At 49.1% G+C, this 21116-nt stretch overlaps 1 protein-coding gene across 1 annotated transcript in view; it reads left to right on the top strand.

Annotated features, from left to right (window-relative positions):
* Nucleotides 1-21116, top strand: part of LOC139754030 (uncharacterized) — a 32884-nt gene that overhangs the window by 6872 nt on the left and 4896 nt on the right. The window contains exons 4-16 of the mRNA XM_071671001.1: nucleotides 13562-13681; nucleotides 14280-14374; nucleotides 14840-14965; nucleotides 15142-15215; nucleotides 15436-15524; nucleotides 16269-16455; nucleotides 17257-17384; nucleotides 17520-17745; nucleotides 17848-18018; nucleotides 18488-18658; nucleotides 19621-19785; nucleotides 20083-20340; nucleotides 20828-21009. Of these exons, the coding sequence (XP_071527102.1) occupies nucleotides 13562-13681; nucleotides 14280-14374; nucleotides 14840-14965; nucleotides 15142-15215; nucleotides 15436-15524; nucleotides 16269-16455; nucleotides 17257-17384; nucleotides 17520-17745; nucleotides 17848-18018; nucleotides 18488-18658; nucleotides 19621-19785; nucleotides 20083-20340; nucleotides 20828-21009 (1992 nt within the window). The remainder of the gene's footprint in view (nucleotides 1-13561; nucleotides 13682-14279; nucleotides 14375-14839; nucleotides 14966-15141; nucleotides 15216-15435; nucleotides 15525-16268; nucleotides 16456-17256; nucleotides 17385-17519; nucleotides 17746-17847; nucleotides 18019-18487; nucleotides 18659-19620; nucleotides 19786-20082; nucleotides 20341-20827; nucleotides 21010-21116) is intronic.

Here is a 21116-nt window from a genome sequence, read left to right as displayed (position 1 = left end):
TTGTAGTTTTGTTCTTCAGAAATATGTTTTGTTCAGTGCAATTCTGATCTTAGTTTCACTGTTCGATGCAGCTTTGTTCTTCATCGCAATTTCGTTCTGACTGCCTCATTTATTATTTGCAGCTGACTTTTTCTTCAGTGGAGTGTTCTTCTTTGTTCTTCATCGAATCACTGATCTCCACTGCATTTTGTTCTCATTTGTCTGCCCTCATTCCTCCTATTGAGCGTTACCTTCTTATTTCTATCTTCGTTGTGGCCTCATCCTTGCGTTCTCACTACTCACATCCTTGCGTTCTCACTACTCACATCCTTGCGTTCTCATAACTCACATCCTTGCGTTCTCATAACTCACATCCTTGAGTTCTTATAACTCACAGTCCTGTGTTCATCACAGGTCCTTCATGTCCCTTGGTACTGTGTGGCATCCGTCCTCTGGCTGAGGGAGACTGTGTGTGTGTGTGTGTGTGTGTGTGTGTGTGTGTGTGTGTGTGTGTGTGTGTGTGTGTGTGTGTGTGCACTGGAGTGTGGAACCTGCTTTGTATCATCTGGAACTAGAAAGGGTACTGCGCCACACAAATGTTTCATTATGTCGCTGGCTTCACATCTAATGCGCTATATATACATCGCGAGTAACGGCGTCATCATATTGCGAAATTCATTCTCACTACCGCGGTTGTCAGCGTTCACCACCATAACCTCAACCACAACACTGTCAGGTTATGAGCGGCAGACTCACCATAAAAGTTGTCGATGCAGGAGCTGAATCCTCCTGGTCACACACACACACACACACACACACACACACACACACACAGGTGGCCGTGTTCACAACACCTACAATGTAGCAGGTCGGAACACCAATCTCTGTTCACAAAATTACTTTGCCCCCATAACACGTAGCAGCAGTTGTGGTATAATTCGTCTAATCATCAATACCAGGGACTTCGCTCACCGTCTGGTGAGGAAGCTGGCGTCATCGGACATGATTTCCACAGTGCAGGGGGGACCATGTGTAGTGACACGATGGATGGGAATATGGACAATACAAAGCGAGTCTAAGATTTACGTTCACCAAGCATAATGGCAGATAAGTTCCACGTCTGCAGACGTGAGTAGCTTTCGATCGCCTGGAAAAGCTTCTATGGTTTGGTCGCGTAGGAAGAAGAGGAGCAGTGTGAAGGTTCTTCACCTCAGTGTGTTGCCTTGAGAACCATACTGCAGGAGGTGGACGCCACTGGTCAGCTCCCGGGCGAAGGCTCGATCAAAGTGTCCCGCGTCTACTCAAGTGAAGTTCTGTGACGAGAGCAGCTCGTGTGGAGGTCCAGTCGAGGACGTGACACCTGGGGTGAATCTCCAGCGTCCCGGTACGTTAGCGCACACCACCAACCAGGTCCAGACTGTACCGGGCTTCCTGAGTTTCCCCGTCTGGTTTAGAGGACCCGGCAAGGCTTCGACGAGGCACCTATCAGGTCTAGCGGAGTGGAGTGGGGTTGGGGACGTCCTAGACCGGCCTCCACCAGCGGTATGTGTATGTCAATAAAGACTGGCAGAAAGGTTTGGTGAAAGTCCGAAGAATTAGACGCCAGACTTGTTTACAAGCTCTCAGGGTGTTCCAGCTCCTTAGCGAGAAGTCTTGCCGATGCTCACAAAACTTTCACACGCACACAATACGAACTTCCGCCTTTGATCGACTTGATTAACTGTTGTATATCTTATGTTTATGTGATTTGATGTCCCAGTCAACGTCATCCCACACCCAACCTACCTCTTCATCCTCCCCTCAGTCGATAAATGGGAACATACAGGAATAAGAAACAGGACAGCAAGAATGTAAATCTCTCTCTCTCTCTCTCTCTCTCTCTCTCTCTCTCTCTCTCTCTCTCTCTCTCTCTCTCTCTCTCTCTCTCTCTCTCTGTAACACACAAAGAGTAGTAACATGAGAGTCTGGCAAGATGGGGATCTACAAGCATAGACCTCAGTCTCCGTACTCTAAAAAATAAGTAATTACAAAACACACACACAGAGGTACAGACATACACCAACACACATACACGTACAAACGCTCACGCTAGCATGGTTCTGTATATATATATATATATATATATATATATATATATATATATATATATATAGGTTTGCGGCAGGGTTGTGTGATGTCTCCATGGTTGTTTAATTTGTTTATGGATGGGGTTGTTAGGGAGGTAAATGCAAGAGTCCTGGAAAGAGGGGCAAGTATGAAGTCTGTTGGGGATGAGAGAGCTTGGGAAGTGAGTCAGTTGTTGTTCGCTGATGATACAGCGCTGGTGGCTGATTCATGTGAGAAACTGCAGAAGCTGGTGACTGAGTTTGGTAAAGTGTGTGGAAGAAGAAAGTTAAGAGTAAATGTGAATAAGAGCAAGGTTATTAGGTACAGTAGGGTTGAGGGTCAAGTCAATTGGGAGGTGAGTTTGAATGGAGAAAAACTGGAGGAAGTGAAGTGTTTTAGATATCTGGGAGTGGATCTGTCAGCGGATGGAACCATGGAAGCGGAAGTGGATCATAGGGTGGGGGAGGGGGCGAAAATTTTGGGAGCCTTGAAAAATGTGTGGAAGTCGAGAACATTATCTCGGAAAGCAAAAATGGGTATGTTTGAAGGAATAGTGGTTCCAACAATGTTGTATGGTTGCGAGGCGTGGGCTATGGATAGAGTTGTGCGCAGGAGGATGGATGTGCTGGAAATGAGATGTTTGAGGACAATGTGTGGTGTGAGGTGGTTTGATCGAGTAAGTAACGTAAGGGTAAGAGAGATGTGTGGAAATAAAAAGAGCGTGGTTGAGAGAGCAGAAGAGGGTGTTTTGAAATGGTTTGGGCACATGGAGAGAATGAGTGAGGAAAGATTGACCAAGAGGATATATGTGTCGGAGGTGGAGGGAACGAGGAGAAGAGGGAGGCCAAATTGGAGGTGGAAAGATGGAGTGAAAAAGATTTTGTGTGATCGGGGCCTGAACATGCAGGAGGGTGAAAGGAGGGCAAGAAATAGAGTGAATTGGAGCGATGTGGTATACAGGGGTTGACGTGCTGTCAGTGGATTGAATCAAGGCATGTGAAGCGTCTGGGGTAAACCATGGAAAGCTGTGTAGGTATGTATATTTGCGTGTGTGGACGTGTGTATGTACGTGTGTATGGGGGTTGGGCCATTTCTTTCGTCTGTTTCCTTGCGCTACCTCGCAAACGCGGGAGACAGCGACAAAGTATAAAAAAAAAAAAAAAAAAAAAAAAAAATAAACACATCAATCCATCCTAGGAATTCAAAAGTGGATGACGTCTAATTTGCATGCGAGGATAAGCAGGTGAGCTGACGACATCACCACCATGTATGTGCCTCTGGTAAACAGACCATAGATCTGCATCTCTGTCTCCCATTGTTCCTGGGACGAACATGCCGACGCACGGGAGGAGGGGGGAATGAGGCTCAGGAAACAGGTAGTGGGGACGAGGGAAGATGGAATTTCTTGAGCACGAAGGTACGACCCTTGAGCACGAAGGTATGACCCTTGAGCACGAAGGTACGACCCTTGAGCACGAAGGTACGACCCTTGAGCACGAAGGTATGACCCTTGAGCACGAAGGTACGACCCTTGAGCACGAAGGTACGACCCTTGAGCACGGAGGTACGACCCTTAAGCAGAAAGGTACGAACGAACTCTGGGTATGATGGTCTGGCCTTTGACCTGGCCCTCAAGGGTCGTGTCAAAGGGCCAGGCCATCATAAATACGGGTCGTAACGTCGTACTCAAGGGTCGACCTAGGGAAAGGTAGACTCCACGTTCCCTCTGCCAAGCTGTCGCAAGGCTTCAAACTCCTGCTGACGCCATGACCGCGTGAATTCCTTCGCGCATATTTTCATTTTCCAATCTCTTTCATCATAACCATTCAGTCCGGACGCCTCACTCCCTCCTTGTCAGACTGGTGTGTTCAGGGAGAGTGGAGCCGGACGCGACTATATGTGTCGCGTGTCCCACGATATAAATATACCTTCGCACACGTTCGCCATTGGTAAGGCTAAGTCTGCTGAGGTATAAATAACGCTGGAGACAGTGCGCTGCCTTGAGGAACCCCCTACCTTACTGTGCACCATGACAATACTTTGAGAAAGACTAGAATTATGAATTCAATGACAGTGGCTGGAGCACCATCGACGACCAAGGACGGTAATAGCAACCCCTCGAATGTGATAATAAACTATGAAGTACGATAACAACCCTTGAAGTACGATGACACTCCTTAAGGTACCATAATAGTCCTTGGAATACAATAAGTATCCTTGGAGTACAATGACAACCACTGTCTTACCAGTAACAACACTTGCACTATGGTAATAATTCCTGGCAAGCGAAAACGACGTGGGATGGACGAACGCAATAACTTGGGTACAACAACAACAACTCCTGGAGTATGATGGTTGTCTTGGGGTACGATAATTACCCTTCAGGTACGACGGTGTGTGTGTGTGTGTGTGTGTGTGTGTGTGTGTGTAGGCTTCCACGTGATTATAACGCATATGCAACGCTTGGCTTGGGTGAGGACCTTCATGAACTGCAGACTGCTTGTTTATAAGACCGAGGTGTCTGTGTGTTTCCCATCAGCTGCGAACTAATGAAGACAAAGCCTTGGAAACGAGGCAAGACCCAATTAAACATGTTGACGGCCAGTTAGAGCTGATCCTAACAAGGCAATGTGAATGAAGCCATAGCCAAACACCCAGGACCCGCGGATCAATTCCCACAAATATAATCAGTCTGAAATGCCAGTAAGGATAAGAAGATGTATCAGTGCGGAGATGAGAAGTAATACCCGGAACCTGATTGCCTCACACATGAGATGTTCACCAGCCAACCTATTCTGGGCCACTGTGAGTCTCGGGGGACGACCACCACCGGCCTGGACACACGATGTACGACCCACCTCACAACACTTGTGGGGAAGCACCTGCTCAAAGTGCTGCCACAACCACATATGTAAGTGGGTACAAAACTCCACGTGTATACGTGGGTACAACACTCCACGTGTATACGTGGGTACAACACTCCACGTGTATACGTGGGTACAACACTCCACGTGTATACGTGGGTACAAAACTCCACGTGTATACGTGGGTACAAAACTCCACGTGTATACGTGGGTACAAAACTCCACGTGTATACGTGGGTACAAAACTCCACGTGTATACGTGGGTACAAAACTCCACGTGTGTAAGTGGGTATAATACTTCTGATAATTTTTTTTATAGTGCATTGTTACTGAGTGCAACGATGATGGTACCAGAATTAAGTTACAGGGGAAGGGAAATGACCTTCAATTACCCTATCTTGGAAATGAGAGAGTGAGGGGTGACCTGATCACATCCTTCAAGCTTTCAAAACCAAGATGATGGCGCAGACAGTGAACAGTTCTTCGAATGATATAAGGAGAGAACAAGCAGAGGACATAACATGATATGAAGCAGGACAACTGTTACAAACACACACACACACACACACACACACACACACACACACATCGTGGCTGGCCAGTCCACAAGACACAGCAACGGGGAAGTGGCTGGTCGGGTGTTAATCTATATATATATATATATATATATATATATATATATATATAACACAGACTCACCAGAAAGTAATGAAGTCGCTTCGCACTATAGCGGGGGACAGCGATCAACACACCCAGTACCAGCGGATCTCTCTCTCTCTCTCTCTCTCCCTGGTGATGATGATAGTGATGATGATCGATGGTGATGGTGATGGTGATGCTGTTTCTGCCGTTGTTACAACTGCTGCTAACGTTTCCCGAGCAGCTGTTGCGCATAGTGACACTATCCTTCCAGGCGCTCCCCATCCCTACAGATGTTAACTACATCGTGTAACTATCCCCATAGCAGTTAACAAGCCCAGTCCCTGGTGACGGACCGTCTATCCTCATTATCTTTCTCCCGGTATGGCTGAGAGCCTACGAGACCAGCAGCTCAGTAGCCGGCCCTTTCACCACCATCAAACAACCCTTGGTAAGAGAGAGAAAAAGGCATCAATTCTCCTCGTCGTCTCTATACACCGTGAGGTGGAGGTCGGTTAAGGAAGGATCTTCATGATAAACACATTATTAACTTCCTCACCTCATTCCTCCTCCTCCTCCTCCTCCTCTCCTCCTGAGTCGTGATGAGTGTAGGAGTGTTCCCAAGGCAGCCTCGGTAAGCCTCGTCCTCTTGCTAACCACGTCTAACGATGCGATGATGAGGATCGTCTGTGGAAATGCCTCTGGAAATATGGCTGTAGGCGTGATCTTCATTGTATATGGTCTCCGGACGAGGGGAAAAAGGGAGGAGGAGGAGGAGGAGGGAGGGAATTCTCGTCCAACCCCAGGTGCTCCCAACACACTGTACACCTCCACCTCCCGTGAGCACATGAGGACAATACGTTTGGAACGGACGACTTGACAAGACGGTCAGTAAAGCTTAAACCGCCCGTGTTGAGGGTAAACCTGCCATACAGACCTTAAGTCATGGCGGAGGCGACCCAGTTCGCCAGGGTTACAACACTCACTCACTCGTAGCAGGCGGGGTTTTCCTGGGACTCCCCCCCCCCCGGGGGGGGAACATTTGCTAACTTGGTATTTACAGATCGAAAGATCCAGGAACACTGTCGCCTAGTTACGTCATGATCGCAAGACCAGGGAAAACTGTCTGATTGTTACACGTAGACCGAACGACTAGAGAGCATTGTCACCTTGATACGTACAGATGGGACGACCCAGGGACCTTGTTACCTTGTTACTTACAGAGGGGACGACAGGTAAACAAGATATCCTTTGAGGGATATGTTCTGCCTGGGGACAGTGAAGGGATTTCCCAAAACGGGGACAAGGTCCTTCGGCTGGAGTGGAACCTAAATCCATACAGGAGGGAGTCGCTGTGGTTCCTTCCATGCATCCTCGGTAATAGGGGGATCATAAGGGAGCTATGGTGTCCATGGGGTTGTGAGGAGAGAGAGAGAGAGAGAGAGAGAGAGAGAGAGAGAGAGAGAGAGAGAGAGAGAGAGAGAGAGAGAGAGAGAGAGACAGGCTGGTGTGGTGTAGTGTAGTGAGAGGGCTGGGAACAATAAGAACATCCCAGGATCCGACACCATTAATCATGTGGGCCAACTTGCCGCCCCGCCCTCCCCCTCCCCTCCCCTCGGGAGCGACGCCCCTAGCAACAGCCGACCACCACGGGGGAACCACGGGGCCAGGAGATATCACGGGGAGCACCATGGAGAGAGGAGGAGGGAACCGCGAAGCGAGAGGGGCACCATGGAAAGGGGGTGGGGGGGGGGGTATCATGGACCGATGGAGGGGCGTACTATGGGGATGGGGGCATCATGGGGCGAGGAGGGGGGTCACCATGGGGCGAAAAGGGGGTCACCATGGGGCGAGGAGGGAGTAAGGACGAACCATGGAAGAGGCAGATGACTAATAAGGGAAAGAGAAAGATTAAGATGAGGAAGCCGAGAGGAACGAGATGAATGGAGTGTAGCGGGGAGGTGGACTGAGGTGATGAATAGATGTACAGAAAGACGTTGACGTGATGAATGATGCATAATGAGGGGGAGGGGAGGAGGGCGGGAGGAGGGAAGCTATGAGACGAGGCAGGGGTGACCAGGGAGTGGGGGGGAAGGGAAAGTAATGGGTCTCGACGACCCTACCAACGAGTCCCTACCTATCTATCTACCTACCAACGAGTCCCTACCTATATATCTACCTACCTACGAGTCCCTACCTATCTATCTACCTACCAACGAGTCCCTACCTATATATCTACCTACCTACGAGTCCCTACCTATATATCTACCTACCTACGAGTCCCTACCTATCTATCTACCTACCAACGAGTCCCTACCTATATATCTACCTACCTACGAGTCCCTACCTATCTATCTACCTACCTACGAGTCCTTACCTATCTATCTATCTTCCCACGAGTCCTTATCTATCTATCTACCTACCTACGAGTCCCATGAGTCAGGGGGTAGCGGGTGACGTGCCTGGTTCACAACACTGTTCTTACCTGCCGCCACACAGCACTTGCCCCAGCTGTGTCTACCCTGGGGGTCACGCAGCAGAGGTGTCCTCTCCTGAGGGCGTCGTCGGGTCTACACCCCTGCGAACACCCCCTGACGAAGGTGGTCAAAACCAGTGACGGATCTCCCCCCGATCATCCTCCGGAGGGTCTGGCATGCCTCAGTTTACTGATATATTTCATATGTTCCCAGGAGACGTCGGGGCATCAACTACTGATTCCTGTTACGTCTCCATCTCTTCGTCTCCACGGACGTGAACACCTCAAATCCTCTCACTCCTTCATGGCAGTATTCCCATTCCCGGAGTTTAGGTCGTCAATCATTTCTGAATTCTCTCCTCCTCCTCCTCTTCCTCCTCCTCCTCCTCGTCCTCTTCCTCCTCCCCCACTCTCGTCGTCCTCTTCCTCCTCCTCCTCTCTCGTCGTGGAAAACTATCATTATCATACTGCTCACTGCCTGAACTCAGTTATGTCAGTCTTTTTTTTTTATAAATCATTTCGTAAAGTCGGTCGTCTTCCAATCTCCCTCCTTGACCCGTGTGAAAATGTCGCAGCCGTGTTCACGATCCTTCCTCGACGCGTGTGTTCGAATGAGAGAGAGAGAGAGAGAGAGAGAGAGAGAGAGAGAGAGAGAGAGAGAGAGAGAGAGAGAGAGCAGAGTCAGCGCTGTACAAGTTCCTCGCCGTCCATGATGGTCTCGTCAGCCAGCCAGGACCTCCCGTGTGTCGGTTATAAATAGTGCACGATGCATCTGACCCCTGACCCCCGCCTTGGTTCCCTCCACTTGATGCAACATTTTCCCTCCACCCTTATGACACAAGACTTTCCCTCCGTCTCTCTCCTCCCCTCCTGGCCTTTTTCGGTACCCTTCTCTCCCTCCCCATGTAAGATACACCCCCTCCCCGTGTGGAGGGCACATTTTTCCCTCCATCTCTGTGAGGCATCTTTCCCTCCCTGCCTTTCTAGGGCAAACTTCCACTGAAATACTTCCCTCCCATCCTATTCAAGACATTCCATTACTCCCCACCTCCCTTCATTCTCCCTTTACAGGAACACCTGCCCCCCCCCCCTCTCTCTCTCTCTCTCTCTCTGCCTTTGTGAGAGGAACTCGTTATGTTCCTTCGACAGCCACCAACAACCTGAAGTTTCATGACGTGCACGTGAGTGTGTGGCTGGTGTAGCCACGGTCACTGGTGGTGTGTGTGGCTGGTGTAGCCACGGTCACTGGTGGAGTGTGTGGCTGGTGTAGCCACGGTCACTGGTGGTGTGTGTGGCTGGTATAGCCACGGTCACTGGTGGTGTGTGTGGCTGGTGTAGCCACGGTCACTGGTGGTGTGTGTGTCTGGTGTAGCCACGGTCACTGGTGGTGTGTGTGTCTGGTGTAGCCACGGTCACTGGTGGTGTGTGTTGCTGGTGTAGCCACGGTCACTGGTGGAGTGTGTGGCTGGCGGGTGGACTCCGGCTGATGTGGATTAATGGCTCTGACTCGGTTGATTTTCCTCCCGTATTTTGGCGAGACGATGTACGTGGATGACGGGAAGATCTTATTTTGCGAAATAAATAGCGTTTGTTACGTGGGAAATAATACGGCGTTTATTACTCTGAGCCTTGTATCATAAGACTCAGTTAGTGCTTAACGAAGGATCTATTACCGACAAATTCAACAGCTTCTATTTGGTTGTGTTTCCGGCTTTTGTTTACTTTGTTCTTCAATCACATACGGTTAATACGTATTTGACTAAAGTAGGACCATTATTAGAAATTGTAATGGCTTTGATTTAGTCAGAGTTCGGCTGTTATTTGGAGAACAAGCGGGGCACAATCAAGACGAGACGAAATACTGTTTTTATGGCGACCAGCCACAACGCTGAGGACCACCAACACACCACACATGGTGTACGTTAGGCTTAACGAATGTCATTTGATCATTTGGCAAGGGAAAAAAAAAAAAGGAGAGTAATTTTCTACGAGAGTTTCAGTTTCATGTACGGTAATATATATAAATTCATCTTCGTCCAGCTTTAAGTTTCACCTTCCAAATGTGTTTCAGGATTGAGCGTGAAGCCTTACAAGTTGTGTGTTGTTTGTTGTTAATGACTCAAGTGTCATCTGTGTCGTCAGGGGAAGCAGCAGGACCAGCAACCACACACACACACACACGTCTCACGAGAAAACTGTTGTATTGAACGTGTTGCTTGTGCTGCTGCTGCTGCCTGGTGTTTGCCGCCTCAGTTTTTGAGAGACGCGTTCGTGATAATGACCTCCTGATCCAGAGCAGAACAATGATGGCGCAAGGTTTTCCTCGCTTCTGTCCTCACTCCACCACGTAGCTTTCTTGTATGTGTGTACGAGTGTGTGTGTGTGTGTGTGTGTGTGTGTGTGTGTGTGTGATGATGGGTATGTGTGTGTGGGTGTATGTATCATGATGACGATGATGATGATGATGATGATGATGATGATAGAATAATAATGACAATGAGAGAGAGAGAGAGAGAGAGAGAGAGAGAGAGAGAGAGAGAGAGAGAGAGAGAGAGGTCAGCTCATGTCATGAGCGTGAAGAATGGTAGGCGTGGGGTTCAGTTCAGCGAGTCCTGGGTTGTTTACCAGAAGTAATTAGGTTCGATCATTACCCATTGTCCTCTCCTGCTTCTTCACATTAGCGAGGCATTGTCCCGAGTTGTGAAGGAGCTCAGTAATGGCTGGTGTTGGTGGTGGTGGAGAGTTGATGGTGATGGTGAGCCTGAGTGTTGGTGATGGTGACGTGTTGGTGGACGGGTTATGGGAATGTTTCCTCACCACTAGTGTATGACGGCCGCCAAACTGGCCTGCCTGGTCTCCTGTCAAGGTCTGGCCTACTGTCCCCTTGTCAAGGTCTGGCCTACTGTCCCCCTGTCAAGGTCTGGCCTACTGTCCCCCTGTCAAGATCTGGCCTACTGTCCCCCTGTCAAGATCTGGCCTACTGTCAAAGGCGAGTCTTCCGTCAGGAGGCGAGCCATGCAACACTCTGGGGGGGGGATGATGGTGGCAGAGTGACCGTGCGTTGTGTTGCCGTCTGGGTGGGTGGGTCAGCCTGGCTGGTTATCACCGTTCGCCTTTGCACTCGGGCGGGAAACCCTCCCCTCCTGTATTACCATTTTCCAAAAAGCTAGGAAGGGAAGACGAAGCCCAGCGAGGATCACCTTCCTCTATAATACAGTTTTCTGTTCCTGGAGAGAGAGAGAGAGAGAGAGAGAGAGAGAGAGAGAGAGAGAGAGAGAGAGAGAGAGAGAGAGAGAGAGCACTAAATCATTATTAGTGAAGGCCAATGAGGAGACTTATGACCAGTAAGACGTTGTCTGCCCCCGGGCGGGGTGCTGGTCCGGGCTCCTGCTGCTGCTGAGGACGTAAATCACATTATCTACGACGGTAAACACATCCATCACGCCTGTGACGCCGCTTCCCCCCCCCCCCCCCGTGATGCGTCATGTGAAGCGCAGGCAATACCACACATACGCTTCTCTCTCTCTCTCTCTCTCTCTCTCTCTCTCTCTCTCTCTCTCTCTCTCTCTCTCTCTCTCATAAAAAACAGGATACCGGGAGTGTATAACAATAAGTAATAATAATAATAATAATAATAATAATAATAATAATAATAATAATAATAATAACAACAACAACACCATCAACCACGTGTAACACCATCAACCACGTGTAACACCATCAACCACGTGTAACACCATCAACCACGTGTAACACCATCATCACCTGCTGAGGCTGGAACACAAGATGTGGGGAGGGGGAGGTTCAGTTTGCAGTTCGACTGCCATGGCAACCAGCATCCCTCCTTGTTTATTTCCTCTCATAGGACGTGCTCACGACACACCCGCCTGCTCAGGCCACAGTCATTCCCACCTCGGGTTCATGTTATAGGCACAGGACAAGCTCCTGCGGCCGGTAAGGTGAGGGGATGGGGGTGGTGGAATACATGGGAGAGAGAGAGAGAGAGAGAGAGAGAGAGAGAGAGAGAGAGAGAGAGAGAGAGAGAGAGAGAGAGAGAGAGAGAGAGAGGCTCTCCGATTCCTCGATCGGATATATATTTCATTTTCAGTCACGTCTTCCTTCTCCAGCGCACCTCCCCGGGTCCCACTTTCTTCAGCTGTCAACACCAATAAACAAGAACTACGTATATACTTCTCACTCGTTCTATATAAACTCGGGCTATATATATATATATATATATATATATATATATATATATATATATATATATATATATATATATATATATATATGTCACTAAGGATGCGTACATAATGTCAGTCGTGGAACCCATGCGAAACACTGATCCAGTCTATCATCAAAACCTAATTATGAAAATGCTTTTAACTACTCTAACTGGCAAAATCCATTTCCATGTGCTAACAACCCCTTGTAGAATAAGTACTGCACTAAGCTTATACTACGCTAAGCTTACTCGAGGTAAAGCTTTTGCCCACGAGTGAAATCAGACGAAGCTGCTGGCCGAATTAGGCCTAAACTACTTTGTTTGATGGACATCATCAAACCTTCTGTTGACGAGTCTGAATACCGGTGTTGGAGAAGACCTGGCCAGGGGTGGGGTGGGGGGGGACGTGGGGTGGGGGTGGGGGGGTGGGTGGGGGAGGTGAGTGATGGATGGAGGAGACTGCTGGAGGCGGTGGCGGGGAGGGGGGGAGGGGGGTACTACTGCGGCAGACGAAGACGAGCCGCAGGTATGGAAAAGACGTCAACACATTCTTGTTATGTGAGCTTCTAGGAAAGTCTTTGTTGGCGTGAGAGAGAGAGAGAGAGAGAGAGAGAGAGAGAGAGAGAGAGAGAGAGAGAGAGAGAGAGAGAGAGAGAGAGGAGAGGGATAGCGTGGAAGAATATAATAATCTTTGTCAAAGTTTTGGTAAAATAATGTTGCCATAGACACAGACCCGAGCCTCTACCACCGCCTCCAACCATAGTCTCTAGACCACGACGGTACGACCCTTGAGCACGACGGTACGACCCTTGAGCACGACGGTACGACCCTTGAGCACGACGGTACGACCCTTGAGCACGACGGTGCGACCCTTGAGCACGACGGTACGACCCTTGAGCACGACGGTACGACCCTTGAGCATGACGGTACGACCCTTGAGCACGACGGTACGACCCTTGAGCACGACGGTGCGACCCTTGAGCATGACGGTACGATACCTTTGGAGCTGGTCGATGAAAGGGTACCTGGCGTAAGCTGGTGTGTGTGTGTGTGTGTGTGTGTGTGTGTGTGTGTGTGTGTGTGTGTCACAGATCAGCCACTATGTCCTATATTCACCCGGATGTTAATGTGTGCCTAATGAAGTCGCAATCATATTAACACACGGCCTCAAACACCTCCACGGTGACGTCACACTGTGCATTTGACGTCATGTGACGTAGCATATCAACCATGACGTCAAACATTACCCACAAGTCACCTGTATCCTTACAGGAAGTTCCGGTACAGCTGCCAGTGTTCAGCTGGTGCCAGGGGTGACCACTGCCATCTGGGAGGCCTCTGTACCAGCTCACGTGACCCCCGCAGCTGGTGCAGCTACCATGGCCAGTGCAGGTAAGTGTTGGCACCACCCTACAGATGGTACTAGTGTTGTTACCACCCTACAGACGGTACCAGAGTGTTGGCACCACCTTACAGATGGCATCAAAGTGTTGACACCACCCCACAGATGGAAACAGTGTTTGGAAACCACCCTATAGATGGTAACAGTGTTGCCACCACCTGCAGGTGGTACTAGAGTGTTGACACCACCTTCAGATGGTACCACAGTGTTGGCACCACGCTCAACAGACAGTACAATAGTGTTGACAGAGGGTGTTGCAGTAGTGGTGGTGGCAACCTTGATAGCATAATCGTGGTGTTGGCAGGTACCGCTGTAGTAGTGTTGGCAGGCACCGCTGTAGAAGTGTTGGCAGGTACCGCTGTAGTAGTGTTGGCAGGCACCGCTGTAGTAGTGTTGGCAGGCACCGCTGTAGTAGTGTTGGCAGGCACCGCTGTAGAAGTGTTGGCAGGTACCGCTGTAGTAGTGTTGGCAGGCACCGCTGTAGTAGTGTTGGCAGGTACCGCTGTAGTAGTGTTGGCAGGCACCGCTGTAGTAGTGTTGGCAGCATGAGGGATACGATGATCTGTTCTCCTCACCTATTGTTGTCAGGTTCATCGCTGGGGAGAGCATCTGCGCGTGCGCGGAGGGCTATTACGGTGCCATCTGCCAGTACCACTTCACCACCATCCCCTCCTATGACAAAAGTAAGTGTGTGTGTGTGTGTGTGTGTGTGTGTGTGTGTGTGTGTGTGTGTGTGTGTGTCTGTGTGTGTGTGTGTGTGTGTGTGTGTGTCTCCCACTTGTACTGAAGGAGGGATCCATCGCCTCATTTAACATAGGGTCGGACTTATCCCCTGTAAGGTCTTCAGCCACAGACCAACATTATTGTGGTCACTGCCAACACCAGTCCCTCACTAACAAGATAAGAATAACAAAATGTTTGTGGTTTTTATCAAGTTATGTTTGTCAAAGACAATCATGGTCACGGTTAATCACTTGCCTATATAATCACTTGCCTATATAATCACTTGCCTATATAATTCATTTCCATGTTACCAGTCATCATTTCCATAACGTAACTAACTGTGTCGTCGGACATACGTGCCGCACCTTGTGATCAATATATCCTGCGGTGTTAACCGACCCCCCTTCCCCCTGACGTGCCCGCAGCCTGCGGTGGTCTGCGGCACTGCCACCACAACTGTCACCTGCGGGTTGAGGCGCAGGCGCGGCATGCCTACTGCTCCTGTACCGCGGGTTACCTACCGTCCAACACGACCCACTGCCTGGCCCAAGGTCAGTGCTAACCACCTCACCTTCTGTTCTTACATTTTTGGTGTTCTTACTGTCCTCCTTAACTCTACCTTCCCCATCCAGTTACCTGTAGACGTTCCTTATGTTTACGTTGCTCAACGCAAGACTTTCCCTCTGCCACGTCGCTCACTTGACTGTGTTGGTCGGTTGTGTTGCAGAGGACTGGGACGTGAGTGTGAGTCTGCGGCTGTGGGGAGGCCCGCCCTACACGCAGGAACACCTCCTGAACAAGGTGAGTCCCACCACATCCACACACTCACTCACTCACCCACTCACTCCTCACGACCAAGTGTGTACACACACACACACACACACACACACACACACACACACACACACACACACACACACACACACACAAGCCAAATGTATATAATATCTATCTATCTATCTATCTATCTAGCTTGCTATCTATCTAGTTATCTACAGATATAATTGTTGTTTCGTCCCAGACGTTGAGGGTCGTGGCCGCCAGCGGTGGGTCGTCAGAAGTGGTCAGGAACCTCACCGTCACCTCCCACAAAGTTCCCATCACCTCCAGGTGAGTCTCCCCCTCACTGGCTAGTCAGTTCCCATCACTGCCCTACCCTCCAAACAACGTTCAAAAAGACTCAACGAACTGAGGGTTGAAGGCAGGTGGCACGAGCCTTCCACACGCGCCGCTAAAGTCAAAAGAATATCGAGGCACAGAAGACGAGGAGGAGGGGGTCGAGGAGATGAGGGGCAGCCAGCCAGGCAGGCAGCCAGTGTGTGTGTGTGTGTGTGTGTGTGTGTGTGTGTGTGTGTGTGTGTAGCAACCAGACGCCAGGATCGGAACCAGGACAACAGGACGTGAGTCCTATATATGCAAATTACATCAAGATTCCTCATGTGGAAAGGATTGATGTGTTTGAATCTCGAGAATTAAATTCCATGAAACAAGAAGAGGCGAGGTTCTCTCATCCGCCAGTCACAGCTCAGCGAGGGAAGGGTTTTGTTCTGATTGGATTATTTTCTTTTACTCAAGTACGGAAGTGACTCCCGTGTTCCGTACAAACCAGGGAACATCCCCCTCTTCCCGTGTTCCGTATATACACGGACACAATTATCCCCTATATTCAATAACAAAACGACTTAAAGTATTAAAAGACCATCAAAATATTCATATAAACTTGAAAATACATATTTTTCAAATTCACTGGCTTCATCTATATGATTTATATATCCAAACTAAGTGTACAAATTTATGTACCGATTGCTATACCTTATTTCAGGTCTTCCCTAAGTGTGTGATGTATTACCACAGGTCGGGCGGTGGCGAGGGAGGAGGAGGAGGAGGGGGAGAGGAAGTGGCAATGATGGTGGTCGTGGAGGTGAGCGTGGAAGGGACGGCCCTGGCCCGACGGCTCACGCAGAAGACCCCGTGGCGGCAGGAGTTCGGAGGCGGCGCCGCCGAGATCGTAGCCACCCGCCTGCCACAGCTCTCAGTCGGGGTGGGTCCACACACACACACACACACACACACACACACACACACACACACACACACACACAGTGACTTTACTATCAATATTCATAACAAAGCTCAAACCATTAAAAAAGACAAAAACAAAAAATGAATCTCAATGATTTTTAGTTTATCTTTCGCGTACGACGAAACGACGACTGAAAAAGAAGGTTACGACCCTTCAGCATGCCGGCTCGACCTTTGAGCACGACGTTACGACCCTTGAGCACGATGGCACGACCCTTGAGCACGACTTTACGACCCTTGAGCACGACGTTACGACCCTACATTACGACCGTTGAACCAGATCTTACCTTTGTCCATGATAGCTTGGTCTTTTATCTGACCCTGACGGGTCCTCACACCATAGGGTCGTGGTAAGGGGTCGTACCGTTGTTCTCAAGGGTCGTGTCGTCATGCTCAAGGCTCAAGAGATGACCTTAAGTTTACAATATACACACATCTATGATTATATCTCTCCTGTTTACCAAGAAATATCATCTAACATTACAGCTGTTATTTCAACTTTTATCTAAATATACAAACGTACGACCCAGTTCTGGAAAATATGTTTTTATTTCCCTTGTGTGCATCCTAGCGACAATAATGCTCAGTCGTGTTTATCACTCGCTCTAACACGTCAACAGTTCAATCAACATCCGACAGCGCTGCCTCGCGTACAAGAAGAGGGTAATAATGGTTTTCAACCAATTTAAGATAGGTTGTGGTCGGTCTTTTTTTAATAAGACGTTTTCTCTGATGGGATGGCCAACGTTCTCTTTCTCAGCCGGTGTGGGCGGAGTCCGGCAGCGAGGCGGCGCTGGTGCTGAGCTGCCCTGTTTACGGAGGGCCGCACCTCCAGCTCACCTGGTACAAGGATCAGACGGTCATCTACAAGCACAACGTCTCCTACTGGTGAGCAGCGCACTTGTACTTTCCCTCACTGCTAACATAAAATGAAGTGCAAAGGTCGATCGACTACAATTATCTTTTCCTCGACTTCCTGTAGCGTAAGACTGTACCTCCTCCCCTTCCCTCTTTCCCCCTCAGCTCCTTCGAAGGCGAGACCCCGCGGCTGCACGTGGTTGCCGAGCGTGGCACCTCTGACCACGAGTGTACCGTCATGGTGTGGGTGTACCGGCCCCAACAAGAGGACCACGGTACCTACGTGTGCCACGTGGTTGACCGTGGCTACCAGGCGACCCAGATGGTAGTGGCTGGCCTCAACCAGTCCCTGCAGTTGGAGCTGATGCCCCGTGTCCTCACCATCAACCAGGTATTTAGTTAATATTGACCGCATTACTACTTACTCCCTCTCCTGACTCAGGTTTACTGTGCACCTTCCTCCCTACCTGACGCTCACCTCCCTCCTCCCCAGGGTGACGACGTGACGGTGACCTGCGTCACCAAGAATCGTGGGTGGGCCCACCCGGATCACTACCAGGCCTTCTGGCGCCTGCAGCCACCACCCGGCCGGCGCGCGTACGGCCCCGTCACCCACACTCACATCCGCCGGCGGGGCTCCCTCATACACGTCTTCAACGTCACCGTGAGTCACGAGTGGAAAACTCAGACAATGAGTCATGAGTGGGAAATGAGATGATGAGTCATGAATGGAAACTGAGATGAGTCGTGAGGGGAAACTGATGAGTCGTGAGTGAAAACTGACATGAGTAATGAGATATGAACACTTGTGTTTGCTGAATGTAAACTACCAATATGCGCTAAGATCAACGTTACGTATTCCAACTGCTAACAATAAAGTGTGGTGAGATGGATGTTATTCATGACAATAAAGTAATCATATACTTAAAAAGAAGTGGTTGTAATCTCTGCATCAGAGTTGAAATGGAAGAGATATGTCGCTCAGGAACAGAATACAGTAATTTCGGCTTGCTACACGAGATGAAGATATACATAGATATATATACACGATATGCATACAGATATGTCAAAGATAATACGTCATTATTCTCTCTCTCTCTCTCTCTGTGTTCAATATCTGCACACTCCTGCAGGAGTCGCTCAATCTGACGTGTACGATGAAGGAGAAGGAGGGCGTGGTGTGGATGCCCCAGGACGTGGACGGAGCCGAGGCTCAGGCGTCAGCAGTCGTCCGTGTCCTCATCCCTGGCGCCCCGGCTTGCCCCGACGACCTCGCTTACGGTGTGACCTGGCGTCGAACCCCGGTCAGTGGCTCCCCGGTGCTCTTTCCTGCTTCCCGTGGCTCGTGTTATGATAACAGTGTGTCTTACTGTTTTCTGATGGTCTTTCTCACCACCCACTGATGGTCTTTCAATCTTGTGGTAGTGTTACAACACTGTGGTGGTCTTTCTCACTACCTTGTGGTTGTGTTTCTCACAATCTTGTGGTGGTGTCTCACTATCCTGTGGTGGTGTTTCTCACTATCATGGTCACCGTGAGAATATGGTTATATGTACGAGAAACAGGAGAGTGGCAATCAAGGAGCCCTTGGGAACGTCAGAATCAACCAGTGCCATGTGTCCACCAGTAGAGGTAAGTGGCAGCAGGACACACACACACACACACCGTGATACTCTGGCATAAAAGCAGATCAAGTTGATGCTCTCAAGGCTGTTTGTGACAGCTGAAGGTTTCAGGATGCAGAGGTTAGTATGGAGAGAGTAAAAAGGTAATTTCGAAAATTGAGTTTTTGCATTTCTTTCTGCGGTGGTGTACCTCCGATTTACAGCGGTCTGTGATGGCGCAAGTCCTTTTCTTGTGGTTCCCTTCTCATGATATTCGTCTTTCACATGACGAATCTTAGTCGTGCAGCGGTTACTGGTCCTCTGGTCTTGAACTGTAACTCTCTTCTTATGGTTGTACACTAGTTCAGCAGACAGACTGGTCATAGGTAACTGAGCCCATCATCCACATACGACTGTATATCAACACGAGAGTAAAATTTTATGTTGATTTTTACATTACATCATCTGGTTTCGTCTGTTAATGACAAATATATATATATATATATATATATATATATATATATATATATATATATATATATGGTCATACAACGTCTAGCATGAGTGAAACGTGTTAAACATTAGCTTGAATACGTTAATTCATCAATAATAAAGTTGGGTGATGGTGAGGATGGGACAACATCGGTTTTCGTTTGACGCAGGTGGGGGAGCGGGACGAGGCTCCGTGCCCTCACGGTTACCGAGGGGAGGCGGCCACCCGCTACTGCCGGAACCAGCAGCAACCTGACCCGCGCCGAGCGGCCCCAACCTGGGATGTGCCAGACTTCTCCGGCTGTATCTACGAGCCACTCGTCTACATCAGGACGGTGAGACAGACAGTCACTTCATTAGTCTGGGGGCAAGTAGTGCAAGAGAGAAGTCCTAAGGTGTAATAAATACCCGATCCTTAACTTGCATTAAGTTTCCATTTTTGCAATTACTGTACTGAGGAGTTTTAAGCTTTGGCAGAGACATTAGGGAAATTATTTATTTTAATCTAGTATAGATTCTTGCTGCTGGTTCTACATTTGGAGCCGCACTGCTAATCTAAACCCACCACACTTTGTTATCCCTCGACTCATGACAGCGCTCAAGATCACAATCACTTCACTTCCACACCACAGCCCCTGTACCTCGACCAGCGGGGCTACAACTCCCTTCCCGATGATGTGGACAGCCTAGCCGAGGACCTCCTCACACTCCTTCAGGAGAGGGTCCAGCCCATCCTTCCAGGCGAGGGCTCCAGCGTCATCGACATCATGGAGATGCTGGAGGCCACGGAGCTAAGGAGGAGGAGGAGGAGGAGGAGCATCATCTCCATGCCTGTGTTCCTGGGGATCCTCGAAGCTGTGGTGGCACACAGGGAAGCCCTCAGTTCCACGGTGGGTCATACTCTCACTGCTCCTTTAGGGAGAGTCGCAAAGTACTCCCATACATGCACACGACACACACACACACACACACACACACACACACACACACACACACACAAAGCCTTACAAAATTTAATCTCTGAACTTTTGAAATTTCGTTACATCGTCTATTTGTTGACCATACACGTCATTATGAAGGTATGACACTTATAAGTGACCCATAACCGGGGTGATGACCTCATTTGATCAAAATCATTCTATTGGCTGGACTTCTTTTCTATTTTGTATATCATTTGGAAAAAGAGGAGCGAATAGGTTCTTATTGTTTTACAAGATTTCCGAGATTGCTTCGTAAAGTAGAAATGATAAATTCTTTACTGTGATTTAAAGGTAAACATTAACACAGTGTACATCGCAACGTAAGGAAGTCATCTGATCCTTTGCAAGCCACCATGTCTCAAGTACAACCACTGTAACCCAACCTAACTCCCCGCAGGACACTTGGAGGATGCTGCAGATGACGAGGAAGTACCTGAGGACCATGCTCGAGTCTCCCTCGAGTAAGGATGAAAGCGTCAGACTTCACAAAGTGGCAGCAGAGGTAAAACAGCTCCACCAGGGGCAGGAAGCAGTGCTGACAGTGGTCAGCAACGCCAAGACTCCCTCAGAGGATGACAGGTAAGGTCTTCTGGCTGGTGAGCCGCTATGGTCAGATATGACAATTTATTTTGGGTTTTCTAGTTGTAGGTGGACTTGAGAAATTACATTTCCCTAAAAATATGATC

Source organism: Panulirus ornatus, chromosome 16 (genome assembly GCF_036320965.1).
Source record: "Panulirus ornatus isolate Po-2019 chromosome 16, ASM3632096v1, whole genome shotgun sequence".
In the NCBI taxonomy this organism is placed as follows: Eukaryota; Metazoa; Arthropoda; class Malacostraca; order Decapoda; family Palinuridae; genus Panulirus; species Panulirus ornatus.
The sequence above is the reverse complement of the archived record's forward strand: the minus strand, read 5'-3'. Positions and strand labels throughout refer to the sequence as shown.